The sequence below is a fragment of the Polyodon spathula genome, chromosome 11 (genome assembly GCF_017654505.1).
Source record: "Polyodon spathula isolate WHYD16114869_AA chromosome 11, ASM1765450v1, whole genome shotgun sequence".
Taxonomy (NCBI): domain Eukaryota; kingdom Metazoa; phylum Chordata; class Actinopteri; order Acipenseriformes; family Polyodontidae; genus Polyodon; species Polyodon spathula.
The window spans coordinates 23,386,514-23,399,321 of NC_054544.1; the positions used below are offsets into that span (position 1 = coordinate 23,386,514).

The following is a 12,808-nucleotide window of genomic DNA, read 5'->3' on the forward strand; positions in this document are numbered from 1 at the left end:
ATACTTGTTTTAATTAGTGCTCGGTTTGTTTTGTGTTTTGTCTGTTTTGGCCAACGAGCCATTTTATTTTGTGTTTGTTTAAACATTTTATTTATTAAATGAAACAAGCAAGCGCCACTTACATACCCCAATACTGCTGTCTGTCTACTTCCTGGCCTTGACGCCACCTCAGAGCTATCTGTGACATATGGTATCATGGTAGGATAAACAACGTCTCTACGAGTCAGACCAGAAAAGTACTGTGGGTTTCCAAAAAATTGAAGGAAAAAAAAATTAAAACAAGAAAGTGCTAGAAGGTGGGGCAACAGCAGCGGTGTTGGTCCTGCCGCGTCTCTGCTACACTGGACGCATGCTTCACCTGCCTAAAAGGTGAGGAATGGTGCTGGCACATAGCACCTGACCAACCCCCTCCATGGCAGCAGGTGGAGCTGGCGCCACAGGCAGGGCAGGGGGGCCGCTGGGACAGATACTTCTGCCTTGTCAAGGCCTCGGAGTTGATGCCCTTCCTGCAGGGAGGGGGGCCACTGTGTCAACAACTGCCCCCACCCTGGAGAGGAGGAGGGATGACCGGAGGGCAGCTGGGAGGCCTACTTCCACACTCTCAAGGCCTCTAGTGACCGAGGGAGAGCTGCACCTTTTAATTAGGTATTTTATTATACTTTTGTTACTTTGGTAGTTTTAAACAATAACAAAAACTAACACCTGCATATACCCTGCTTATAGAAAGTCTACACCCCCTTTCAAAATGTTCACCTTTTGTTGCCTTACAGCCCGGAATTAAAATGCATTAAAATAGTTTTGTTTTTCATTTATCTACACATCCTACTCCAACTTCCAAGTGAAAAAAAATATTCTAGAAATCTGTAGAAAATGAATTAAAAATAAAAACTGAAATAGCTTGGTTGGATACGTGTCCACCCCCTTGTAGTAGCAATCCTAAATTAGCTCATGTGTAACCAATCGCCTTCAAAATCACACACCAAGTTAAGTGGCCTCCACCGGTGTTAAATTGTAGTGATTCACATAATTTCAGGATAAATTCAGCAGTTCCTGTAGGTTCCCTCTGCTGGGTAGTGATTTCAAAGCAAAGACTCAACCATGAGCACCAAGGCACTTTCAAAAGAATTCTGGGACAAAGCTGTTAAAAGGCACAGATCAGGGGGTGGGTATAAAAAAATATCAGAGGCCTTGAATATCCCTTGGTGCACGGTCAAGACTGTTATTAAGAAGTGGAAGGTGTATGGCACCACCAAGACGCTGCCTAGATCAGGACGTCCCTCCAAACTGGATGACCGGGCATCTACGTCTGTTCCGTACAAAATCAATATGTTGTGTATATTATTGTACTTGCCAAGAATCGCATATCCAGTTCTGAAGTTACTAAGAGCAGTAAACAACTGCAGTGCAACCAAAGCTCCAGAACAAAAATCGATTTCAGGAACACAAATCCATGAATATTTGGTGGTTTTTCAAAAAAGTTCTGCTTCGTTCAGAAATACTGTTTTAAAAAAAAAAAAAAAACTAATAATAATAAAGTTCAATTTTAATGTTTAGTTTAACTGTGTCATTCTACTTTAGTTACATGCTTTCAGTTGTTGTTCATCATCTCCATATGCTCCAGGGTTAGTCGTGCGCAAATGATTGACTGCAAGCCCAGCGGTGGACAAAACGCATTCTGAGTGCACAGGTGATCCTGGGATGCACAAATACGTCTTCACCAGTTTTGTGAGCCTGGGAAAGTGCTGTGTATTAGCCATCCGCCATTCAAATGGATTACACTCTATCGAAGTGCAAGCCTCCTTAAAATAAAAAAAAAATAAAAAACCTTCCATTTCACTTTCTACTACAGTCTCTGTGGCATCTGGTAGCCTTAAAAGAATTGCTGTGGCATTCTTTAGACTCTTCGTCTCTCTGCACTGTAACTTTGCAAAAGCTTTGATTTTGCAGTCATTTGCACATGGCTGGATCAAGCAGTGTTTCTTTACCTGAAGCTGCATGTGTTTTTTTCTCCAGTGCTGTAACGGCAACAGTGCTATGGTGGAAGTGTGAAACTAACGGACTTGCTTCAGCAATAATGCGATCAACACTGCTGACAGAAAAACTGTCATGAATGCATGCAACAACTTGGCCAACAAGACCCTGTTTCTCAATTGCAATATTGAGCCTTTCAGAAAAATTTTCCGCTCTGTGTCATTCAGGCAACTTTTCTGTCTGAAGTACAGCAGACTGAAGCTCCTGGTTTTCGATGTAATGACATGTAATTGTGATGTAGCTTTCGGTGCTTAGTTTAGTCCAACAGTCTGTGGCACTTTATCAGCGGCCTGCAGTTTGTCACGAAGCATACGTGCACATTCTTCATAGTGTTTCTCCATGTGTGTGGTTATAGTTTACCTCAAAGACACATGGTATTCTGGCTCCACAAAAGCCATTCATTTGAGAAATCCTGCACCTTCAGCAAAACTTACGGACAGCATGACTTCAGTTACCATTGTGCACAAAAGCTCACTAAATTTCTCAGCCCAGGTTGTGTCACGTCTACGTGAATTTTCAGAAACAAATGTTGCCATTATTTGCTTCATCTTTCTTTCCCATTGAAACGCATGACTGCTGGAGTTTCAAATGATTTAGCATTGTTCCAGTGCTGTTTTGAATAAGTAATCTCTGCATTACATAATTTACATTTAACACACGTTTCTTTAACTTTTTAAAGGTATTCCACGTAGCTCCTTTTCGAACGATCCATGTTAACTAGTAGCTGGATTCTCCTCCTTGCCCATGCGGATGCAATCAGCAATAGTTGTTTTCCTCGAATAAAGCTATTTATTCTAAATTGTTAACATTTTTTTTGGTTCTGTTTGTGCAAATGCAGTCAATAATAAAACAAGACATTTCATTAAGGGTCTTGTGAGCAGTCTGAAGTTGTTTTTTTATTCTTTTGAGTGCTCTTGGTGTTTTGTTTTTTTCCCTTAGCGCATAGCTTTTAAAACCTAGTTTAATGTGGCTATGCACACTGTGCTCTAGCTCAAGTGAAATTAATTGGTGGTTTCAAGCTAGACCCCACCGACAATAGACATTACTCCACATCACAAAAAAACCCCACAAAATCTGGCACAACTGTTTGCTTGAGATAATAGGCAGAGTGTTCAAGTTGCAATTGAGCTGCTGTCTCTTACTTTGCTGTATCTTTGGGAGTATCCAGGTAAATTCACAAAAGCTTGGTGCAAGAACTTCCAGAAGAGATTTTGTTAACTGTTTAATGAACTACATGCAACAATTACGCTTGGAACACAGCTCATCAAAAAGGTCCATTACTGGTGTTCTTGAGTATTAGTAAACAGTTTCACTGCCACACTTTTAAGCATTGGCCATATCAATGATACATTCCTCTAACATTATTCATCATGGAGGATGCCTTGTTTTTTTCTCTGAAACTCTCAGTTCTAGTTAACCTGCTACACCAGGTCTAACAGTTTTGTTTTGATTCTCCTAGGTGGCTGAAGATATTGAGTACCTGAAATTTGAAAAGGGGCCTTGGTTGGAGCAGGATGATGTCACCTTCCATTACATCCGGATGCTGTAAGTCTTATTGGAATGATTTCAGGTGTCTCTTGTCTGTTGTCTTAGCTGTGGTGAAGTAAGCAACTGAGGAGATGCCTTTGGAGCCGATGTTTTAATGTCCCCCTTTGCCAGTAGACGCCCAGGTTTAATGTGAGCATCATTAAAAGAATAGGTCACGTTGTTGTACCACAGGTGTGTTGGTCTGCACATAGCAAACAGCAACATGTGAAGGTGTGACTGCCAGTTATTGCTATGTCACATAGGCAGAAGAAGTAGAATTCAGTAAAATGCAAGCATACTGTCAGAAGCGTGCATTTCTTTTTTTTTTTCATGTTAGTGGCTTTGCGTTGTCGGTCCTATCATTGAATTAAAATTTTTCAATAAGTCAGATTTGTAGATAAACAATACTAATTTTGTTTTAAAGCAAGCTGTTTGGGTAGCTTTTAAATAATAATACAGTAATCCATTGCATATCCAACTGTGGTGGGCCCAGAATAAGGGCAGATATGTAAAAAGGTGGATAAATGAATCCTGTTTTAAATACCTTTATACACAGCTGTAACAATTATTATATTCACACAATTATTGTTTTGAGACCATTTGAGTAAAAGCTGTAGAAATATCCATGTAAAATCTGTTAATCTCTGACTGCACTAGCTGCCATTTTGAGGTCCTGTGTCTTTTTTAGGTTTTAGCGGTATGGACACAGTACTTTGTATTTTGTACACATTGTATTAATCTTTATTCTTATACCGTGGGGATTATTATTGTTGCCTTTTCAAAAATGTGCCTTTCCTCATTTACTACAGGGCCCCTTTAGTAAGCAATACACTTTGCTGGCCCTGGATGCTGGAGGGAAGGGTTAAAAGCAGGCTCCTTGGGGAGGGGGGGGGGGGGGGGGGTGAGACTCTCCAGGAGTTTATTGCTATGGAATGTGCAGCGCTCGGTGTGTATTGCTACCACAAATATGTGCAGACCAAGGGAGGGCATAGCTGCTGGAATTTTATACATCAGCTGGCTGTATATTTCAAGTTTCATAAAGTAATGAACTGCCTAGATGGTTCTTTAACAGAGCTAGATGTGCAACAGGGTAGATTTTAATTTTCCGATGCGACTATGATGTTTACAAATTGTTTTTGATATATCAACTGGTGTCTGAAATGTATTGTTTGTATGGAGCTATGGGTCCTGCTATTAAAATGACTCCTCAGCAATCTGAACTGTGCCTTTTAAACTTGGCAATACAGTTTGCCCTAAGCTGAACTCAATTTTGCATGTCTGTAGGGATTTAGTTTTTTGTTCCATTTCTCAACCAGACTTGCTGAATTTGAATTCCCCCCTCGTTTGTAAGACAGCAAGAACATGTTAATAAATCAGAAGTGAGTTCATCTTCCAATAAAGTCTATCCTTCTCTTTTTTTTTCTGGGTGCACATGGAGAGGAGTCAAGCCACCAGCAATAATGAGTCTCTATTGTGGGCAGTTCCCTATAAATACAATCTGGGTTACAGTGCAAAGTAACATTTAAAACTGTTCATTTTCAAAAATACCCAGAACTTAGAAGCCCTTCAGTTTGAACATTCTGGCCCTATTTACAAGACTATTGAGGACTGTTTTAAGGAATGTTTTGTTAAGGACTGTTTTTCAAAGCCATGATATATGGACCATTTTAGACTGCTGCACCTTGACCCCATGTAAGCTGTCATATACAGTAGCTCTCAAAAGTATTCACCCCCCTTGGACTTTTCCCCATTCTATTATGTTACAACATGGAATCAAAATACATTTGATTAGGAGTTTTTGCCACTGATCAGCACAGAAATGTCCATAATGTCAAAGTGAAAAATAAAATCTACAAATTGTTCTAAATTACAAATATAAAACAGAAAATAATTGACTGCATAAGTATTGACCACCTTTGCTATGACACACCTAAATAAGCTCAGGTGCAACCAGTTGTCTTTAGAAGTCACATAATTAGTTGAATGGAGTCCACCTGTGTGCAACTAAGGTGTTGCACATGATTTCAGGTTAAATACACCTGTCTCTGGGAGGTCCCACGGTTGGTTAGTACATTTCCTAACAAAAACTAAAGCATTCAAAGCAAATCCGGAATAAGGTTCTTCAAAAGCACCAATCAGGGGTAGGATAGAAGAACATTTCCAAGGCATTGAATATCCCCCGGAGCACAGTAAAGTCCATTATTAAGAAATGGAGAAAATATGGTACAACTGTGAATCTGTCTACTACAGGCCGTCCTCAAAAACTGAGTGTCCGGGCAAGAAGGGCGCTAGTCAGGGAGGCCACCAAGAGGCCTATGGCAACTCTAAAGGGGTTACAGTCTTCCACGGCTGAGGTGGGAGACACTGTGCATACGGCAACAATAGCCCGGGTGCTTCACAAAACTGGTCTTTATGGGAGAAGGGGCAAAAAGAAAGCAATTGTTGAAAGACTCATATCAAATCTCAGCTAGAGTTTGCTAGAATGCACGTGGAAGGCTCTGAGACCAAGTGGAAGAAGATTCTATGATCTGGTGAGACCAAAATATAACTTTTTAGCCTCAACGCTAAGCACTATGTTTGGCGCAAGCCTAAAACCGCATATCATCCTGAGAACACCATCCCTACCGTGAAGCATGGTGGTGGCAGCATCATGCTATGGGGATGCTTCTCTGCGTCAGGGCCTGGAAAGCTCGTGAAGATAGTGGGCAAAATGGATGCAGCAAAGTACAGAGAAATCCTGGAGGAATACCTGCCGAAGTCTGCAAGAGACCTGGGACTTGGGAGAAAATTCATCTTCTAGCAGGACAATGACCCCAAACACACAGCCAAAGCCACACTGGAGTGGCTTAAAAACAAAAAGGTCAGTGTCCTGGAGTGGCCCAGTCAAATCCTGGACCTCAGTCCAATTGAGAATGTTTTGAAAATTGCTGTTCACCAAAGGTCCCTATCCATAATGACGGAGCTTGAGCAATTTTGCAAAGAAGAATGGGCAAAAATTGCAGCATCCAGATGTCCAAAGCTGGTAGAGACTTATCCAAATACACTCATGGGTGTAATTGCTGCCAAAGGTGCCTCTACCAAATATTGACTCAAGGCGGTTACAATCAAATACAATAAATTATTTTCTGTTTTGTATTTGTAATTAATGTAGAACAATTTGTAGATTTTATTTTTCACTTTGACATTATGGACTTTTTTGTGTTGATCAGTGGCAAAAACTCCTAATTAAATCCATTTTTATTCCATGTTATAACAATAAAATGTGGAAAAGTCCAAGATTAGGTGAATACTTTTGAGAGCCACTGTATACTGTACTGTGAAACCAATGGATTTATTGATCAGTCCATAATTGCATAAAAAATAATGTTACCTTTGCATTAAACAAACGTTAATATATTAGACTTTATGCAGGGCAGAAGAATTGTTGGTGCCAATGTCTCTCTCTATAGAGCCGCACCTGTATTGGTGTTGGCACTCAGTTTGCACAGATATTCCTGTAGACTCACCCTTGTTTGTTTGGTTTCTCTCCAGGGTTGAGGATAAGCAGAAAGTGGCAGACCTGACCTGTATCCCCCGATATCTTCCAGAAGTGACGATTGGTGCCCATGACTATGATGAGGCCTATTATGCTTTCAAATCGGTAAGGCAAAAAAAAAAAAAAAAAAAAAAAAAAGCACCTTTTTCTATTTCATCAACACACAGCCATCCAGCTAGCAGATGGTTTCTCCAGTTTATAAGACTTGATGGTACAGCATGTAACTAAGCTTATAAAGGTGCTGCAGAGCTTTCATAATTCGACTGATTGAAATAACTATAGTTTAGAAAGGGCCTCCATATATCCCCAGATTCTGATACTGTAAATAGCTTTTGCTGGAGAATGTCCTTACCAACTTATATTACAATTAGAAAATCGGTTACCTAGAAGTATAGGTAAAAAGTGTGATTTAGTATGACAGGCATTGAAGGATTTCCACAGCAATGGTAAGCCTGTGGTACCTTCTGGCAGCACAGTTCCTTTTAACTCCATACAGGGACAGTTCTGAGCCATCTTTTCTGCAGCCCCTGCTTTCAGCACCTAAACTCCAAGGCTCCAAGGTCGTATGGCTGCATACAGTAATCAGCGCTGGATACCCCAGAACTCTAGCCAGTTTGCTGTTTAAAGGACTGTTTCACTGTAACATCTGTATATAGTTTTTCCTTGGTGAGCACTTGCATCAATGTACTGTACAAACAGGCGCATACACACAAGAAAAGCTTATGGGCATGTATTTAAGGAAAGAGTTGAATACAAAGTAAAAAGTGTAAATCACAGGTGCGTTAGCATATACATGAAATCAAAGCGGTAACTGCATTTTCTCAGAAAACCTCATACCCAAGTATAAACCTGTATGCCCATTGACATGATCTTCTGCTGTGTACTGTGGTGCCGGAGCGGAGTTACAAAGCGACAGCTCCTCTGCAGCCTGGCTTCTCCTGCACTGCAGACCCTTCTCTTACTTCCAGGGCAGTGTTTAGCTGCTATTATCTTTTTTTTTTAATAGATGAAACCAAGCAATCAGAGAGGGGCTGGGATCTTGGCTAGGATTTCAGAAAGTTCTGTAGTGGGGTAATTTAATCTTTAATGGATAGGAGGCCTCTTATTTGTTTCCTTTATAGAACTAGTAATTTACACTAACAGCATTTTAAAAAGATATTTAGGCAACCATTACCAGAGATTACAGGTCAATTTGTTCACCTATTATACTTATCTCTGTAGTACTTTTAAGAAGTCCTTTTTAATAGTTCAGTATAAAAAAAACTAAAACACCAGTTAAATATTATTATAATTAAACATTTTTAGATTTCAGATACCCCAGAATAGATGCTGTGTTTAGCTTGTTTTGGAAGCATATGATAGATAGATACATTAATCAAATGGAAGTTTTACTAAAAAACAAATTTCGGTCTGTTTCCTTTTGAGTGATTATGGACCATTTTTTAAAGTTTTGAAATAAAACCCATCTTATTTACAGTGAAAATGTGAGTGGTTTAATCTGATGAAGTAGTTCCATAAATCTTACCTGTCATGCTCTTTTATTTGCGATGCAGTTCTCATATACAGTTTTGAAAGAAGCACATATTTTAGTAAACACATTTTCATAAAAAAAAAAAAAAAAAAAAAATTAAGTATGTCTGGTACCATAGTAAACTCAGTTGTTAGTACCTGCCTTACTTCCATGTATTGTGTTACTGTTTTACTTTGTGGATAATTTTGTATCAGGTCAAAGCATGTCAGTAGTTAAGGTAAACAGACAGTAGGTAAATATCCGCTGAGGTGTAGAATTGGTGGGGCCTATCTCCAGGTGAATTAACAAAGACGATGCAAGACCACCTGAAAGTAATGCATGAGCTTTTATAACCTAGTTTAGCCTAATGTAGTACCAGATATTCATGTTGTTTAAAATGACCATGCATTTGAAATATTAACATTACAACTATACTTCAAAAGCGTTTAGATTCAAATCTTGTTTTGTTGTCTCTTGCTTGTGGGCGTGACACAAAGATAAGCGAGAAGCCACACTCAACATCATTAGCGGTAGCCACAGAGAACTTATGAATCCTATACAAGTTGCATCTCCCTGTTGCAAGCCAGTTTCAGTCATAATGGGCAATGTCAGACAGATTTTGATGGAGGACTGGCAGCAGGGCCTCGGTTAATATTGTGTACTTCCATAGCTCTCAAAAGTGATAAACAGATGGCTCAAATTTTGAATTTACAGCAATGGCACAAGGTGCATATTACTGACATATTAACTTTTATTTTAGACATCTGCTAACATTTTTTTGACTAAACACAGAAATTTTTTTTTTTTGTTAATGTGGTGTGTTATTTCAAACTAATGAGTTTTGTGTTCTACTTTTTTTTTTTTTTTTTTTTAACCAATCTGGTTTATTGTACAAAGGAATTTGGTATTTATAAAATAAAAACTTTATAGAATAGAATTGCAGCATTTGCAATTAATGTCCAGGCAGCGTGCCCTAAGCAGGATGGAGTCTCCATGAATCTGGCCACAAGCCACACCTGCCCACTAGAAACCCACAGATATAAGAAACTGTTCAAGCTACTTTAGTATTTAACAAAGAGGATAAGGTGCAATATAAATGAACTAACTGGAATTGCAATCACACAGTTCCAATATGTTGAGCCCTGTTATAAAAAGAAAAGGTTCCAGCAGTTTATCAGATCAGAGACCCATGTAGTGGCTATTCCTTGAAACACTGGTTGGATGTATGTATGGCTTGCATGTGGAATATGCAAAGAAATGGTGATCCTGCTTAATTACTGATGCTTTTGAAAAAAAGCTTGCATTTTACAAGCAATTAGTCATGAAAACAGTCAGAAGAACAATACAAAATAATCAGTCGTAGGGCTGTAAGGATTGGTTGTGTATTGATGAATCGTGATGCTTTCTTTACATGATAGTTATGCATCGTGATGCAAGACCAAAAGCACAGCCTGTATTTTATTGTAGTTCACCAAGTGGTTCTCGAATGAAGAGTGTGTTTTCAAAATGTAATTCATTCTCTCTCTAATTTCATTTTTGTCTTTTAATAAAATAGTCCATCATTTAAATGACCTTGTGATCTTATTGTGCCTCATACAACAACCCCATGAGGAGCATCACAAGTATCGTGATGTAGCAGTGTAACTACAGAAGTGCAACATGCAGCATATTAACTGTTTTGCCTCTTCTCTATCTGATCGAGTGGATATCTTAAACCAAACAAAAGTAATTGGAGCAGGTAGCTTCCAATGACATTGTCTTGTTTGTGCTTTACCTGTTCCCATACTTACGATGTTTGCAATCAAGCTGAGTTGTTTACTTTTTTTAAAAAAAAATGTATTTTTACTTCTTAGCTCTAGTTGCCTGCCATAGAGACTGATCTAGTCTATGTAACATATGCAATACAAGTGTCTTGTATTAGTAACCGCCAGCGCCATCTTATGCAGATTAGTGTATTGGCAAAATAACTAAATAACCCAAAGTGGCAGATCACTGATGCTGGCTCTTGCTTCTATAATCGACACGTATTCATATCTGCGGCAGGCAACTATAACTGAAGTGCAGCTCCTGAACTCAAGTGAAAGTACCTGAACACACTTCTAAAAAATGTAAAAAAAAAAAAATAAATAAATACAGTAAGAACAGTTGAGAATGGTTTGCAAATATCTCAACAAGACAATGACATTTGAAGGGACTTCCTCTTAAGTCTGTTTTTCTCATCTCTTTGAGCGAAGGGCAGACATGCACAGAAAGAGGAAACACTGATTAACAGGCAAGGCAACACTGTACGGTGCCAGACTAGTCATTTATTGGCACCCATTTTATGAATGGGGTTCTGGTTCAGGTACACAGTTTTTACTGAACCCGTTGGATCAGCAGGACTTTATTTATTGATCCTGTGCACACTTTACTGATTTTTAAATGTGTTTATTTCCAGCTCTTGGTGTATGCTGGAATATACACACACCATATTGAATAGTTTACTATAGACTGGATTCTTTATAATCAAACAATGAGGGATTTGCTGCCTCAGGTTTACAAATGTAGAACAGTGTGGACAGGGCATTGGTTGGGAGATTTGACTCTTTGAGTGTCTGTGCACCCCAGACAATAGCATGCACCTCACAGTGTTTTCTCTTTTCCAGCTTCCTGGTAAGAGGTTTAGCCCAGGTTACAACGAGGACGTCGGAGACAAATATATCTGGTTGAAATAAAATAAGCGGCTGTTTTGGAAAGCCATTGAAAGATGACGACTGCAGGAACAGATGGATCCCGGGATCAAATCTGAGTTTTGAACGGGACCTCAGGTAAACATTAGATGATGCCTGGGGCCTGGATTAAATTACAATGATGGCAATGCTATAGCTACGGCAGCGGCATAACTTGTATTTAGTTCTGGTACAAATTTCAGTATTCTCTTGTCGTTTCAGATTGTATTATATCTCTTAATAAACTTAATTATTAAAATATGTTGATGTATTCGCCCTGCTTTTATGAGTATTCTTTCCTTAATAGTGACTTTAAAGCCCATTAGTCTTCAGCATGTTTCTTAGAATTATGAGATGTGATGAATATTAAAGACATTACTGTTTAAAGAGGATTCTCACATTAAAGAATGGAGCAAAGTAGTAAATATTACCATAGAACTGAGCTTACATAGGATTATATACACAGTGAACATTATCTGTAAATATACCCTATGATAGATCCATTAAAGGTGAAACAACTTCCATAATAAAGATTTCATTTTTAGCAGTCCTTTGTAGGCTAAATTTCTATAGTCCCTTGTACATTACAGCCAACTTATTGGTGTCTAAAACAGATCTAGTTACTCTAGGTCTGCTTATTACTGTACAGAACAGTAAAGAAAACAAAACCAAAAATGTGTGTTTCAATTTCCAACTCTTGCTGTTCGCAACCTGCTCGGGTATCGGTATTATCAGCAGGGGGTGATTGTACTCGCACACACCCCTAGCTAAACAACATAAGTGTAAGAACTCACTAAAGTGATTCTGAATCACCTCCTAAACCTGCAGCCTGCTGTCCCTGGGTAACTGCAGCATAATTATCAACAATGACACTTACCGTGCGTAGCTTTAATTAACTGTGGATTAACGCTGGATCCTGCCCAAGCCGGGAAGTGAAGAATTATTAATAACCTCGGGCTAGGAGCCAGTTAAACACAATTCTGAGACTGCATGACTTATTAAAAACAAAATGAACTGTTAATCTGTGTTTAATAAGAGAGCTGGAGCTGCCCTACACCAGAGCTTTTGTAATATTGTTTGCTTTATCTTTCATCAGGAAGTGTCAAATTCTGAAGACCCTTTCAGGAAAAGTCAGCAAATTCGAAGTGTAATTGCCAGCTTTTAATACTGTTTATACTTTCTACAACAGGGCCTCCTAATAAGGGATTCTGTATATTAACAACGTAGTGCAGTACAAGATTGTGTCCACATGATGGCAGTATTACCTTAGTTATGTCAACTAAAAAAAAAAAAATGTACGTGACAGAAAAATGTAGTAAACGCTAATAAAACTAAATAATTTTTATAAAACAGCCATGCTCCAACAGACAGCCCTGACACTTGTATAGCTAGCTCATTTTAATTTGGCTGGACAACTATTTTTAATGGATACTAGTATAAATGCATGACCAGGCTTAAACAATGTATTAGACAGATTGGTGCTGTGCAACAGAGACT

The 12,808-nt window shown here is 38.9% G+C and overlaps 1 protein-coding gene across 1 annotated transcript in view; it reads left to right on the forward strand.

Annotated features, from left to right (window-relative positions):
• LOC121323184 (NADH dehydrogenase [ubiquinone] 1 alpha subcomplex subunit 10, mitochondrial-like) overlaps positions 1 to 11,572 on the forward strand; it is a 57,040-nt gene extending 45,468 nt beyond the window's left edge. Inside the window, exons 8-10 of the mRNA XM_041264072.1 lie at positions 3,491 to 3,576; positions 7,090 to 7,198; positions 11,249 to 11,572. Coding sequence (XP_041120006.1) covers positions 3,491 to 3,576; positions 7,090 to 7,198; positions 11,249 to 11,317 — 264 coding nt within the window. The 3' untranslated portion in view covers positions 11,318 to 11,572. The remainder of the gene's footprint in view (positions 1 to 3,490; positions 3,577 to 7,089; positions 7,199 to 11,248) is intronic.
• The last annotated feature ends 1,236 nt before the right edge of the window (positions 11,573 to 12,808 follow it).